Below are 16,202 nucleotides of genomic sequence, written 5' to 3' on the forward strand. Positions count from 1 at the left end.
TTTGAGCGCGTGATGTTCCATTGTTTTATTATTGAATCTTTATTACTCGTTCATATTTGTATATCATGATTCTTTTGCGTATTAGTCGGCTTAAACATACCGATCATTTGTGAATCTTTATAAAAGATTAGATTTTCGACAAAAACCATTTACAAATTGATGACCGTATCGTATCATATTATTAGTTAAAAAGGCATTTAAACTGATGAAGTAAGATGAGCTATATAGTGGGATTTTTCCATATGATTACAATTTCTCTTATCGGTTTTTACAAGAATAAAAGTACGAAACACCACTAAATGAAAATTTAAGGTAACAATTTTTTAAGAAAAGAGAATGATTATTTTAAATTTCTACTTATATCCAAATACTACCGTTATTGTTAAATAACATTGATTAATTATGCAAACAAATTGTTATCGCAGAATATAAATGTAAATAAGGAAAAGTTCAGGCATACAATTGAAATATTCTTTCTTTCATTTAAACGTACATGTTTTCTTGCCTCGCATATTAATGCAGTTCGCTTTTTTTTTTTTCTTTAGATTTGTTCAAACTGTGCAAACTATTTAAAAACTTTAATATCGTAAAATTATTTTAGAATTTTATGCCGATTGACTGTACGCACGTGCGCTAAAACTGCTAAAAGATAAAATGGGAGAAAGAAAGAGAGAAAGGAAGAATGTGATTTTTTTCCGAAGTGAAGAGACTCCGGGTGAAACGCGCGTGTTTCGAGATCCGGGCAACTCGATCACTTTTCTTTCCAAATACGAGCGACATGGAAGACGATTGTGGCCTGGAGCGCTCGTCGGACGAAACGGTGATTGCGGGTACATAGAGGCAGATAATAAATTATGTTGCTCTCTAATCTGACCGATCGACGATTACGTTACATTTGACGGCGAGCCTACCATGTTACCAAGGTGCGAATGCACGTTCGTTTTGAAAGAATGCCAGCACAACAGCGATGGGAATTCAGGTTGTCGAGAATACGAGGGACCTTGATAATTTGATAGATACGATTACCTGTACCATATGACGCGTGACGTATGATTAACGCAAACGTTTATTACTTTTGCAGGCAAAAGCTGTGAACTGATAGAGCCGTTGATTTCTCGAACAGCCAGACACGTGAGCGGTTTTACTGTGAAGATGATCTACATCAAATTTTGAAGCATGGCATGATCAATTCATGAGAGATGTACGCTTGATGAATAATGACCTAAGTCGACGTAATGTACCTGATGTTCTTAAATCTTCAGAATTTGACTTACATTATTTTCAGGATAGATTGTTCACGTCGCGTCTCCGATAGAATACTGCCATAACGTGATAAAAATACTCATTTTTGGACTTAAATGCATTAAATTAAATTTAAAAAAAAAGTTTCAATAAGTTAGAGGCAATGAAAATTCAACTTTCATGCTTTACTTTCGTAATTAATATTTTTTAATCAGTTCAGCAAATTATAACGCTATTTCCGATCGCTTGGACTATTAAGCTTATGGCAGTCTTTTCTCGATGGTGCATCATAGTTTATGAACCGTACCAAGCGAGAAAGAAAGAGAGAGAAAGGAAAGACGTGCTTATATATATGTAACCGACGTTCATAGACAGAGGCGCTTCAACACGCGAAATATACAAGCGAAGAGATATAGTCGTGTTTTTGACAATAATATATTTTCTTAACGCTTACATATCTCGAAGCGAGATGTCCCACCGCGCAGTGTCTTTTTTTCCATTGGGATAGCACCGTTTCGCAGTAAACTCTACCGTTGATTATGCTTTTCGATCTATCGATGTTCGAGATGATCGATTACGCTATTCGCCAACGTTCGTAACGAACGTTCGTCCTCTCGTGTTCGATACGTAATGCGAGGTACCAAAACCACCGGCGACTCGAAACACCGCGACCTGGAAAGCTCAGACACCTGAGCGAATCAGCACGGCGAACGGCGACACGCTGATAGATAAGGGAGAAAGTAAGGCGTCAGCTTTTGATAATACGTCACAAATAGCAATGTATAACGTCCGAACGACAATATCTCTCTGATGATTTAACCTCGGTAAGAACTACCGAAGAAACAGATATATACGCAGGTCCGTTCCAGACATTAAGTATCTTGAAATTATATTCCTATACAACGCCGACAATGAGATAAGCCACTGCATGTCAACGGCACGTGTCGCTATTTGTTCGTCGCAACATCGCCCACTTAGATATCCTACCATCCGTTCGCATCTCCCCCTTTTAAAGGAAATTATTGCTAACCGTATCATATGAATGACGATACCCGCGCGTTTGTTATGTGCAATTGGCAGGAAAAAAGTTTAAGTTAACGCGGAATAAATACGGCCAATAGTAGCAGTTATTAATTGCAATGTAAAGATCATAGATTGGAGTTGCTTTGATCCTTAAAGATAACTTCACAATTCTGGTAATTCAAACTTTCTCTTTTTTTTATGAGATTTTATAGTAAAAAAATCCTTTTTATGGAACCTATAATTTTCTTTCATCAAATCTCACTTTAAATTTTTTGTCACGGAACTCTGTTAATCACGAACAAATGTGATACTCGGATTAAACGGATATATTAAAAATCTATTTCTTTTATACGATTAAAGTTATTCTTGGGAATCAAAAATTTCGATACGTGGTAATTGCTTTCAAAGTGTCAAGGTTTCCGAAACAATTTTAAGGATCTGAAAATATGAATTTGCTTATGATACCGAATTTTGTGAGAAATTTTGTAACACGTGCACACCGTGTGACTTTGCCTAATTTTTTTTGTAGTATCGGTGACAGTGCGACGCATGAAAGTGTAAGTACAAAAGAATTGTTTGACGTAAGCATGCAGTGAGTTTCTACACCATATGCATAAAAAGAATGGATCGTCTGATGACACGATAGAAGAAAATGTTATCGCAAAAAAAATGCAAGTAATCGTGTCTGTACGGTCAAAACGCAGCGTAAGGCTTTTTACATTTGCATTATATTGAACGCACTTTATATTCGTTACAAATGATAACTGATAACTATCCTAACTATTTGAGGGGCAAAAGTCAATGAGCATTTGATACATTTATGACAGACAGACGATTGTTATATTACAATCTTCGTCATTTTAATCGCATTTATCGATAAAGAAACTGATAATAATATCCATATTGTATCACCAGTTACATAAATCTGATAGTCATTGTTACACGATACACAAATTGTTCCTATCATCCCTCAAAGAGTCAGGAGTTCAACGTTCTTTGCTCGAAGCGAAGAATTTTCTCCCCTCCCTCCCGCCCCTCTGTGATTATTACATTTCTGTTCGACGCGAGAATCGATTTCTCGGAGAACCTCGAGATATTTATTATTATACTATCATTTGCTCTAGAGGAGAGATATTTTTATAGATTACACTTTACGCCAAATTCCTGCTGTGCAGCGTAATACGAATCATATGACATTGCGTTGCGATGCATTGTATTTGCACTGCATTGTATTAACATTTTTTATAGGGTGTATCGAAACTCGTGCGCTTTCTTTCTGCCGCAGTTATCGTGAATAAACAAATCATAATAAATTAAAAAATAAATTAAAATAATTTGAAAAAAAAGTAATAAAATTTTTTCTTTGATTAATTAATTTTTATAATTAGGCAGATTTTTTTATCTACGGCTCTTATTTACCCAAGTATTTAATAATTAAGTGACTGTGCAATTTAATGGAATTTCCAATAATGAATAACATATATACTATTTATCGCATGATCTCGTACAGAAAGAGTGCAAGATGCTTCAGACACCCTACCCACGTTTCATTGTATTATATTACTATATATATACAATATATATATGTACACATATGCATATACAAGTTATATATTCTCTAACAAATTGTTTTGCGAACTGGAAGCTCAGGAACTAACGAATGTTCTTGACCGCTCGCAAACCTGCCGTTAATTATCTACGTACAGGATGTCTTGGAAATACACGCTTGTGTTGAAAATAGAAATTTTCATGTGTTATGCAAATCTCGAGTGCAGAGGAGAGTACGCGTATATTTTCATTATATTCCTTAGGACACCCTGTACGTTTTAACGTTGCCCTCCAGAAGTAAAGGAACGTGAGTCTTCCTTTTGACATATATAGGTATTTAATCGAGACTCTTCTCCGTTGTATTCTGCTTTTATCGTCGATCGCTGCTCACAAACCAGCCATTTGAGTAGAGAGCTCGATAAGCTAACCGTTGCAATTATAAACGGAGATTATATAAATTGTGGAAATCAATGAGATTTCCTCACAATGTCTCGCACGAATACTTTGCGCGATGTTCGAACGAAGTTTCATGTCTCATCTTGACGAACGTAGCGGCATCGACTAGCAGAACGAATCATTTCGTTAATAACTCTATCGCGTTACTTTTATTACTGTTATAAAATATAGGGCTAGTTTAAGGGACAAGTTTTCTCAAAATATATAATACCATCGACTTTCTTCGTTTGGAAATAAAAGTACAACGCATAATAAAAAAAAAACCAAACTATTTAAATGATTTAAAGATGAGAGAATTATTAAAAGTTATAAATATTAAACATTATTTACATTTACGTGCTGTTATTAAACTAAAAAAAATTTATATAAAAATAAGAAGAAATGAAAACGCGCTGGGGTGTAAATGATTTAAAGTAAAGACGTTTCGCATTTTCCCTTAAGCGTAACTCTATTTGAAACCGATATATATATATATATATATTTCCTCGGAAATTTATGGTACAATCGCGCACTGTGCAATATATTTTCATCTCTTTACGAAAACGTGTCCACAAGACGGAGCAGTACGGGACTGTTATTTCCCGATACCCATTAACCAAGCCACGTGTTTGATTCACTCACTTTAACGGTGCTTCGCGATCTTTTGGAACACTTATCCCGATTTCGAGTCGATATCAATATTTCAAGCGCAGCCTGTAAAACGAGCGACTTCGAGGCACCTAAATCACTTCGGAGGATGTACGAAGTTCGCCTAAGCAACGCAAGCAAGCAAGCAAGCAAGCAAGAGAATGTAATATCAGCTAGCTTAATATCAAACACACGTTGAAATACCGCAAACACATAAATAATCAAATTACATATACGTTAAATAGATACGCGTGAAAGAACCTGATTACCTTAGACGTACGATTAATTAAATGATAATTGTTAAATAAGTGTAACTAGGTTGTAACAATTGCGAGGGCTGTCGCTACTAGGTGACACGATCTTCCGTTCATTAAGGATCTGCGATTTTATCGTATTATACCGGTCCGATTACACCGCTTTCTTACGAAACGATTTATAGGATGTGATTGTAGGCAATTGTGGGAAATCGTGTGCTTGGCATGCAACCGTTTTTAAACGTTGTATCTTTTGGGCGTCGTTTGAGAAGTTGCGTCATTCTAATTTCTCCGCTTGTGCCGATTACTTTCGAGAGGCTTTTTCGCGTGGATTCAAGGCAGTGAAGCAGTTCGTTACGTTTGATTTCAGCCAGTAACGACGGCGACGGAGAGAGTAACGCGGAGACGAGCTCCGCGCGTTCTTTATGATTGTCTTTTGTCATCGACCCTGTTCTTTTTCAAGTCGCGTGGTAAAACTTCTTTGCGCCTAAATTCCACGCGAGGTAAAAATCAGATAAAATCGCGAGAGCAGGCAATAATCGTGTACTGTACCACACAACACCGCGGCCGAGACACGACGATGTTCAAACTAGTTGTAATAAGGAAATGTCTTTCATTAACTTTGTTAAACCTTATAGGGAGTACAAGCCATGTTATCGAACAAGTATATGCGTGTATTTCTATATTTCAGTCTAGTGAGAAAATGTCCGGCAGGGGAATCCTGGTCTCTTGCACAATCGAGATATATCGTATCTTCAGTAGAAGAAAATCTCAACCGCTAATTATTCTCCCAGAAATCGCAATTAAGAAAATAAAAAAAGTATAAAATAATGTTTTAAATAATTTAATATTAATATAATTAATCCACTATATTAAATTATCTTGAACAATATATCTGAGAAGAACCTGAAGTGAAATTGTTTATCACAATAATTTCACTTACACTTCACTTTACACTTTCTAATCATTAGATCGATTATTCGTTATAGATTTAAAAAATGATAATTCTACAGTGTTGCGATTTTTTTCTATTAAAGATCAAATCATGTCCCGAGGGACACTATGCAAAGCAACGCACGAAGCGAATTAAAAGCAAGTTTGAAGCGAGGCGATCGAAGATTATGTAATCTTCGGGGCGTATTAAGAAGATAGGATGAAAAAAAGAAAACAATAAATGGATCTACATGGGGAGCTATATCGCGCTGTGAACAAAATATATTTATATTTTTACCTGAAAGAAAAACAAAGAAGGGTACGAGAGATGAAACGTTTGTAATGGCGAATATCCGCGACGAGGAATATCCATGACGTTATTTTTCTAGAGTAAATTACATCTAAATAGTTATTATTACGTTATGGCGAAACGTGTTCTCAAGCGACAAGCAGGCCTAAATGCGACTTTTTACGACGTAAGACTTAATGCGTGTACGAGCATATTTGGCAAAGGAAAATACGTTTGTTATTATCATTTGTTTTGTATGTATGTACCACTTAATGCTGTTGTGCGTTACTGGAATTACTCCGCAAATTATACGTCATGTTTTCTATATAGATCGTGAGCGACTTTCCTAAACGATATGTATCCGTGTTGTTGTTGCGAGTTTGGTGTAATTATTCAAAGCGTTTGTGCGTTTAACATTTAAGCAGTTATGTTTTGAATAACTGCAGCTCTTTGGTATAATATAGTCATTTCATTTTTCACTCTCATTGAGTTTATCTTGTTCAAAAAACATTTTCGATTACATGCTTCGCTTTCCAATGTTACATGTTTGAGAATCAATTTATTAGTTATCATTGTTATCAAGGATAAATAAAGGTCTATTCGTACAAAATGATAGATATGATTTGCCGTATGCAATTGAGTGCGTTTAACATGTGTAATATGTGTGATGATATCTCGCATAAAAAGTATCCTATAATTGTTTTCACGCTTAATTGGCTTTATCGCAATAATTTAGTCATTAATAAGGGAATTTGTAAAAATATTATGCGACAGTAAATTAACAGTGAATAATAAGATGTTATATTATAACAAATACACAAATACAATATCTTCCGAGATAGCTTTGGCTCAATAATCAAAATTTAATAAAAATTCAATACTATAGTACGAATTAAAATAGTTAAGCTGTAAAGACTGGCCATTGCAGCTGTCATTAAAAAAAAAATGTATGAATAATCAAAGGATAATGTTATAGGAAATGATGCGATAGCGATATTATAATATAATTAAAATTGAAATTTAAAGAAGCGCGAAATGGCGTGAAACAGGAGTAGAATAGTGCAAACAAATCCGTTTTATCATTTTTACCTTAAATATTACTCAATTATTTTCTTAAACTATTTGTTAACTGCGACTTTTCAAGTAAATACTCTATTCGCGTTTCGTCCTAGAGTGAAGAAAAGTCAGAGAGGACAGGGATTCAGAAAAGAGTACTGTATACCTGTTGTGTATATGTGTTTGTGTGTGTGTGTGTGTGTGTGTGTGTGTGTGTGTGTGTGTGTTATGTGATGTTAAACGTACGCGACCATGTTACTGTAACATTATGTACTATAATATTACAACACGTCATAAAAAGTGGTGAACACTGTGTACTGGTGAAATGCAATACATGTATCGAGTTGCCCCTAAATACAGCCATTTTATAATGGATACTCTCGTTTGCAGTTTTATCTCCCGACTTTAACCTTACATCAAGTTTATGATAATATGCTACCATGATAAGAAACGTACCTTGCCATTTTCCTTCCGTCATGTTTACGATAAGAAACACATACGTGATATAAGTAAGACAGATATACACCATATATAAAATAAAATATCATTCTAGCTATCACATTTGCTTTATCAATGAAATGTTACTAAAAATCTCGAGTACGGTTTTGTAATTATTAAGTAGAACTTCAGGATAAATATGAACTTTGATATTGTCCATCCTAATCATCAGTAACATCGCAATAATAAGCATGCATGATTCAAGTTTAACTGATAAACGAATCAAAAAAATCAAAGTTAAAGTTGTTTCGTAATTTACATCATTAACGCGATAATTTGCCTTACTAAAATAAATGGATCTACTCAGATAAATGGATCTCGAATAGATATTCAAAAAATATATATTTATTAAATTATAGATAATTCGGCAATCATTGTACAAAAGTAAATATGACGGCATTTATCTGGACATAGTATTACATAAACTTTACATTACATAGTTTATATTGTAAATGTATACAATTTTACAAGAAAAAATAATTCTGTAGACTAAAAATTCATTTCATATTTCAAGTATTTCATATTTTAAGTGTTTCAATTTATTAAGTATTTATATGTAAATTATTAAGTAGTTCAATAACATTCAATTTAAAAAATAATGAAGTTTAACTTCGCGATCGCGGAGTTTTATTTTTTATTAAGTGTCATTTAAAATTTGCGGGATTTTAATTTTTTTAATTTAAGTTATTACCATATGTTTAGTCTATTAGTCCCTATATACCTACCCGTATTTATATACATTTGTGCCTACCTATTTTCGCAACTTCCTACCTACCCGTATTTTTACTTATTAATACATAAATAAGAAGTAAAAAGACTCACCGACCGATGCGCAACGAGCGGAGTTATTCTGCCACGTAGCTGCGATGATTCTGTAACAAAAATAAAAAATTCACATTAAATAAACGCTCAAAATAATCAATGTTTCAAAAAATAATTTTTACACGCGTCTTTCGTCTTTTAATTAAATTTGCTCTAATATAATTATCTATTTCCCGGGAAAAACCTTTATGAGAATAAACTTTTATAAAACGCTTTCTCTAATTATTTCTAACTTATCGAAATAAAACAGCTCGAAAAAAAATGGGAAAAACTATTAATTTTAAGATAAAAAAAATAATACTCACCCCAAAGTTGCTCCGCTGGGGCCCGATGCCTTTGCCAGGCCTCATCCTCCCCCTCTCAGAACGTCTGGGTTGTCAAAAGCCTTCCCCTCCTTCTCTTTCCGTTGCACAGGACACTCGCGGAATCGTTGTTTAATATTTCGCGATCACGAACGAATAAACACTCCCGAAACGATCTGCGTATTACTGCAACAAAAAAAACGAAAGATGTAATGCTATGGTCGCACGGAGAACACTTGATGGAATTGCTCAACTGACACGATATAAAACTATATTTATAGAAATAGGACAATCGCTTGATATACTTTTCTTGATATTCGTAACACCGCACGCTTACCTTTACACAATATTTACTCCGAATAATTCCATAAAAGTCCACAATTCAATAAATTTACCGTGGGAATAATACTACGATCGCACGGAATTCACTCGACGGAATTGTCGCGCACTCGTTACATTTGTTCGCGAATAAACGTAAAGAATCATCGCCACGTTCGCTTGTTATCCAAATATCGATATTAATCCTCGATACGCGTATACGGAATACAATCGTGCAAATAAAAGTCATTTGATAAAGACGACGTAGTATATGACAAACCTTGCGATGATCGTGCACCAACCCGCGCCGCATTTCGCCGAGAACGTAACAATGTGTGACACATTGAAAGGTAATGTTTGATCCCGAAGGGCTTCCTCTTATTTTTCGGGAACGCACAGTACCTAGGCACACGCGCACACACACGCGCACACACACACACACACACACACACATACGTAACCCAACAGTACCAAACCGTGATATCGGTATATATACGGTTCTACGCAGTTTTAACGCGGGCGTCCTACGATACTTCGATCGGAGGCACTCCCGATAAACTTTCGCGAGTGATATTCACCTTTAGACGGCACCGATCGCGACAAATCGACCGGCTTGAACGCAATATCGTACGCTCCGGACGCGGGACGCTCCGTTGCTCCGTTTACGTTACCGACCGATCGCCATTTCACGGCTGATTGCGTTCGAGAATCGCAATTTCGCGATATCGAATCGAAGCGGCGAACCAATCACGTCGCAACGAGATACACGTTCTCTTCGTGTCGCAACGTGAAACTGGCGAGATTCAATTCGATTCAATTTGGTTTTCTCCTCGTTATTCGATCAATCCGGTATTGTATTTCAACGATGAAATTAATGCCGCTAAATCGGCTAAATCATTACATGTTTACAGAAAGACAGAAGAAAATAAATCTGGAAAGCGCACGAAATGAATAAAGATTTTTTTGTGTTTTCGTTTAACATAAAAATACAAAAATCTTTTCTTTCGATAGATATTACAAATCCAGTAAATCTACCGCAGGAATAATACTACGATTGCATAGAATTCACCCGATAGCACCGTCGTACATTCGTTACCAAAAGAGTAAATTATTATAAAAAATGTAATTTATGCAACTAATTATATATATATATATATATATATATATATATATATGTTCCTTCTTCGCATTTCGACGTAATAGGACGCGAGAAAGATTTCGATCGATTCCGAGCGTAAGAAAATTCAGTCAAATCGATTAATGCAATTGCATGTGATAACGATCTCAAACGCTTCGCAAGATACTTCTGATAAAAATTTGCGCACGAGGTTTACTCTTACAAGGACGATCGTGAGAAACACGGAATAGGTTGAACACGATTTAACGTGGAGATATTTAGGCAACACGCCGACAATAAATGAATAAAACATAACAACGTTGTGACTTAGAAATTGTTTATTAACAGGCAAAACAATATCAATCATACAAATAATGCATCCTATAACTATCTTACGAGGGCACGCCGAGATTTCATTTGCTCGAACATTACTCATGCGATAGCAAAAACTCTCTTTTCTCTCTCTCTCTCTCTCTCTCTCTCTTTCACTTTCTCTCTTATACACGTCATTCAGAAACATTTTCCCTATACGGTCAATGGTATATGCATGCATACACGCATTACGATACTATCGTATATTCTCGAACACATTTACGCTTCGGATTCTCGACGAATGTTATCGTGTATAAATTTTACTAATAATAAGTATTGTGCTAAGGATTTCTGATGGGATACGAGAAAGGAGAGATTGTGTAAATCAAATCTTTCTACATATAAAGGACATCTCAGGTTGATATCGGAATTGCAGAGATCAATAACGATATTAACTTGTGCACGATCGCTTTATAATATCTAGTAAAAAGATTTGATACGTAATTATCGACACTGGTAGATCCAAAGTTTCACAGTCAATATAAAAAATGCTCTCGGCAACTCACTTTATGAAGAACAGACACATCTTATCAAAAGGAAAAGAACCTTCTGTTCTTAGCCATTCGTTTGCCGACAATAGATCGCGCAAACGTACGAGATTTATTTTTATAAAAAATAAATTGCTATGTCATATTTTGTCTATAGATGTGAAAATCATGTATAATTAATAAATAATCTCTATTGACGTTTTTTTTTACTAAATAACAAATGAGCAAACCACAATATCAATCCCATCCTACGAAGAATACGAAGAGGGAATAAAGGAGAATGCGGAGAAGGAAAAACGGATTTCTTGAGGTCTTAGAAGACTCGCGTTACGCACTACGAAATTAATATGTATCTATGTCGAATGTTGGAAAATCCCCGAATTGTAATTCATTTTTTCTCTAATATACCGCATATAAATTAATTACGAAAGTCTCCCTGCACTGTATACTGCGCTCAATCTCATTACAATTCATCCTTAACTATTGTATATCTATTTTTGCTTGGCGCCAGTTTTTTAAACGCAGACTCCGGCGGTGTTGTGGGCGTTTTCACCTGTTTTCCAGTAACTGATATTTCATTGTTAGTAATGTCAGGACCGTAATGAAACTCGCGATGAAGCTTTCCGGAATACAAGTCCTGCAGAAAAGCCTTAAGTTTTCCTTCTACAAAAATGTCATTGAAGTTCTTGAATAGGTACATGTGTCTAAAGCTGTCTATTGCGATTAGTGGCAAATCTGTTGCACTTTTTCCTAAATGGTGCAGCGGATGCGCAAATTTCAGGCCGTCGGCGGTTAAGAAATTGATATTTTCTAAAAAAAAAAAGCAATCAAATCAGTATGACCTAAAGTTTTACGAACAATTCATAAATAATGTAAGTAAAATCAGGATGAGAGAGAGACATACGTTTTTCACTTATTAATGACTTAGTTACGATATATTTGTACTGCTTGACACTTTGCAAATCATCAGGAGCATGAAACAATATAAGGAACGGCAAGCCTTCCTCCGTTAATTCCTCAGCATTTTCAAACGTTATTTCTCTTACAAATGGCACACATTTCTCCTGCGCCCATACGTTTAATTCATCATAAACTGCCAAACTTCCCTTGTAAGTTTCATCCGTTTCAACGGACAGGGCCTTATCCGACCGGAAGGCAATAATAGGCTCTCCTGGAGGATGCATTGCTTTACTTGCATTCCTACACATATTATTTCAAAATATATTCAAACTATAGACCTTTATTTAGTGGTAAATATACATTATTCTGTTAAGTCATATAATATTAAAAGTACTTGAAAAAATATAACTGAAAAAAAGAACTTAATTATTCTTATATTATTCACTATTCAGTCTGCATAATAAGTAAAACATTTTTATGAACTAATCAAAACTTTCAAAATTAAAATAAATCACTATGTAAAAAAAATCAATATTATCATTATCACGCCATTATATAGCATGAAAAATTTGTCTATAAAAAATTTGCATCTAATATATCTCACAGCGTAAGCTTCGAATAAGATTGTACAATAAAAAAAAAAAGATAAAAAATAATAAAAAAGATTACAAAACTATAATTTCGGTACAAAAGCCAACAAGCTTATGTATACCACTTTACTTACAGCAAATGTAAATGCTGTCCAATTTCACAGTTTTGATTGGAGCACGTGCTTGTCAAATGAAATATTAAAATAATTATTATAAAATGCAGACTACGCGCAATATTCTTATGTTAACAAACAGGAACTTTTGCATCTGTACTAGCTTCTTTCAAGAGTTATTTACATCATAAGGAGAAATATGTGTTACACACACACACACACACACACACACACACACACACACACACACACACACACACACACACACACACACACACACACACACACACACACACACACACACACACACACACACACACACAATAATTCTATGATATTAAAAATAAAAAATATCTTACCCAAAACCAACGTAGAACTGGCAATCGTCCTTCAAATTAGTGGCGACTTTTCTAAACAATGCATATTCCGGTACATCTTTCCTTTCAAAATATCCTATAATCATACGTTTTTTATCGTCAAGTTGTTCAAGCTCCCTCAAATCGAAAAATTCTTTAATAGGATCATCCAACTGCTTTCTGACAAATTCTTGGAATGCTTCCACTGATCGCTGCCCCCTGTATTCTCTCTTAGTTGGTTGCCCGTTTCTTATTACTTTCAACGTTGGATATTTGGTTATATGAAATCTAGATGCTACAGACGCTGTGGAAAAAAAAATAACTCTTGTAATAATCAATCTAAATACATGTAAAGTCTAATCTGTTTAATAGATTTAATATTCAAATTTTGCTTATTAATGTAACTAAAAATTATGTATATATATATATATATATATATATTTTATAGGCATATTTTAAATATATACTCACTCTCACGGTCACAATCCACTTTGGCCATTACTACTCTTCCGGGCTGCGGGAATTGTTCTCTAATCTTATCTGCAGCTTCATCAAATATTGGAGCTAATAGATTACTAAAGCGGCACCATTGTGCATAAAAGTTGATAAACACCAGTTCATTCTCAGCTAAAAAAAATTTTAAATTGAAAAAAGTAGATACCACACTCGATTATTACTAGTTCGCTAGCATTCTCTGATATTTGTGGCTCATCATATATCATTTCTTACCTAACGTTGCATCGATATTCTTACTCGTGAGTGAAAGAGCACCTTCTTTCACTTCCTCTGCTATACTGTTGGGCAAACGTACCTAAAAATACACAGTATTAATTACATATTAATTATATGTTGTATATTTTGCTCTTATTTTCTATCAAGCGAGTTGATCTTTTTCTAGTTATGCGTTTTGTGTCCTAGAACAGAAGTGCTTAAACATCGCTTGACAAGTATCGTACTTTGCATTGACATATGACTTATCCTGAATTATAAATCTCCGACCTTGATCTTTAAACCATGAAATATAGACTACAACTTTCTTGCTATGATAAATATTCTAGCGAAAAACAATCACATAAATAAAAATGCTTGTCGTATCTGCAAAAATTCGTCCCAACAACATGGAAGTATGCAAAGAATCTTTCAAAATCCACATATTGCAGCGAATCGTGATTTCTTTTCTCAATCAGTCTATGTCCCTTGAATCGTTTTTTTTTGGAATACAAATATTTTTTGGATTTTCTTTTAAAGGTTCGGAATAAGTACATCTTATCGCCGTTCTCCAACCGGGGGTTCCAGTTTTTTTAATACAAATCTTCTGACACCTTCCTTTTTATTGTCTTTATAAATTTTTTCCCCCCCCCCCCCCCAAATGCAAGGTTATTGTGAACAACAGTATAGGTTATGCTGCGCAGGACACGCCGAAGCAGAAGCGGTTTGTTGACTCGCGAGGCATTTAGGCAAATAACAATTAGTAATCGAAAGACAAATGGAAATTCGTAAGACGTGGGCGATTCCCGTTATAGGGGGGTCCTGTTAAAACGTTGACACCCCGCGAGACGTGAAATGACGTGGCAACGCAACTCCGTGAAGTTACTCACCAGCAGACACGCGAGTGTAAGTACTTTGACGCGAAATATATCACAGCGGGCCAGCATTTTGCGATTTCACGACGATTAACTCGACGGGGCGACGAGTTTTTGAAACACCATCAGTGAAACGGGCCGCTCTGTGCGTCAATCGCTACGAGCTATAGCGGCACATCGCAGTTCGCAGTTGCATCGCACTGATCGCACATCGCACATCGCACATCGCACGTCGAATCGAACGTGGAAACATTCTCGAGGTCCTCGAGATATCGATTATCGCCGCGTCCATCGCGTGACGTTTTTCGAAATTCCAATAGGTAGAACTTTACGCGCGCGCGCGTGCACGTTTCTGCATTCAACAAACTTTGCGTATTTTATAAATATCAAGCGCTCAAATAAACGCAAACTCGTATTTTTTAAACATACGCGAACGACCTAATATTAAATTGAATATATGTATGTATTATTTTGAATAGATTAATTTATAGGATAAAATTACAGCGTAATATATATTATGCAATAAAATTTAATCTGTTTTAAAATTATAAAATTTAACTTTGAGAAAATAATATTTTTTATTTAATTTTTTTAATGCAACAAATTCTTTCCTTTTACTCACGTCAATAATAAATTTAATTTTAAAAAGAAATACCATATTCGATGTTAAAATATAGGACATGTTAAAATATATTAAATAAAATAACAATTCCTTGTACAAATTAACAATTCTTATAAACCACCAACGGATTACTGGCAGATTTGAATAGAAATTGCAGCAGATTTACATAAATTGCATTTGCATTATTTATTCTGCTAGAGAATGTATTTTTTTAGTCAGCACTTCAGGATTGTTCTCATAATATGGCCGAATCCACGTGATAAATACTCGCTAGTTTCTTTTTAACACACACACACACACAATTTATGTATAATATAAATAAAATAAATAACATATTCTACTTTAATTGTATTTATTGATTTATTTATTATAATTTATAATGTTTTATATTTGCATGCTATTATATGATATAAACGTACTTTATTTAACAAAGAATTTGTTGTAAGAATTTGGTGTTCTCATTTGCCCCTCGTGGAATTAAAAAAAAACAAAAAACAAAGCATTTTATTGTATTATGTATTTTCGCTTTATCCAAATTCCTGCGTTATCGACGTCAATTTCGCCGATACCGGGTGTCCCATCAGCTTAACTACCGCTAATATACTGCGAACGGTATACCGTGTACCGCGTGTCCTGCAAGATGACGTTGTAAAAACTAAAAACACACGACCGCCACAACGCCACAACCGGTGA

General features: G+C 34.9%; 1 protein-coding gene across 2 annotated transcripts; it reads right to left on the reverse strand.

The window, feature by feature from the left end:
* Positions 1 to 10,954: 10,954 nt before the first annotated feature.
* Erp44 (Endoplasmic reticulum protein 44) lies at positions 10,955 to 15,100 on the reverse strand. Of its 2 annotated transcripts, XM_077415275.1 has the most exons (7): positions 14,903 to 15,100; positions 14,034 to 14,115; positions 13,776 to 13,931; positions 13,308 to 13,608; positions 12,970 to 13,017; positions 12,250 to 12,545; positions 10,955 to 12,155 (listed from the first exon to the last, which is right to left on the reverse strand). In XM_077415275.1, the coding sequence occupies exons 1-7, from the start codon at positions 14,957 to 14,959 to the stop codon at positions 11,809 to 11,811; spliced, it is 1,287 nt and encodes a 428-aa protein (XP_077271401.1). In that variant the 5' UTR covers positions 14,960 to 15,100; the 3' UTR covers positions 10,955 to 11,808. The 2 variants fall into 2 exon arrangements, with proteins under 2 accessions (XP_077271401.1, XP_077271402.1); XM_077415276.1 differs by lacking the exon at positions 12,970 to 13,017 and having other exon boundaries at positions 14,903 to 15,099.
* Positions 15,101 to 16,202: the final 1,102 nt, after the last annotated feature.

Source organism: Temnothorax americanus, unplaced genomic scaffold (genome assembly GCF_048541705.1).
Source record: "Temnothorax americanus isolate GAGA-0224 unplaced genomic scaffold, ASM4854170v1 Scaffold4, whole genome shotgun sequence".
NCBI lineage: Eukaryota > Metazoa > Arthropoda > Insecta > Hymenoptera > Formicidae > Temnothorax > Temnothorax americanus.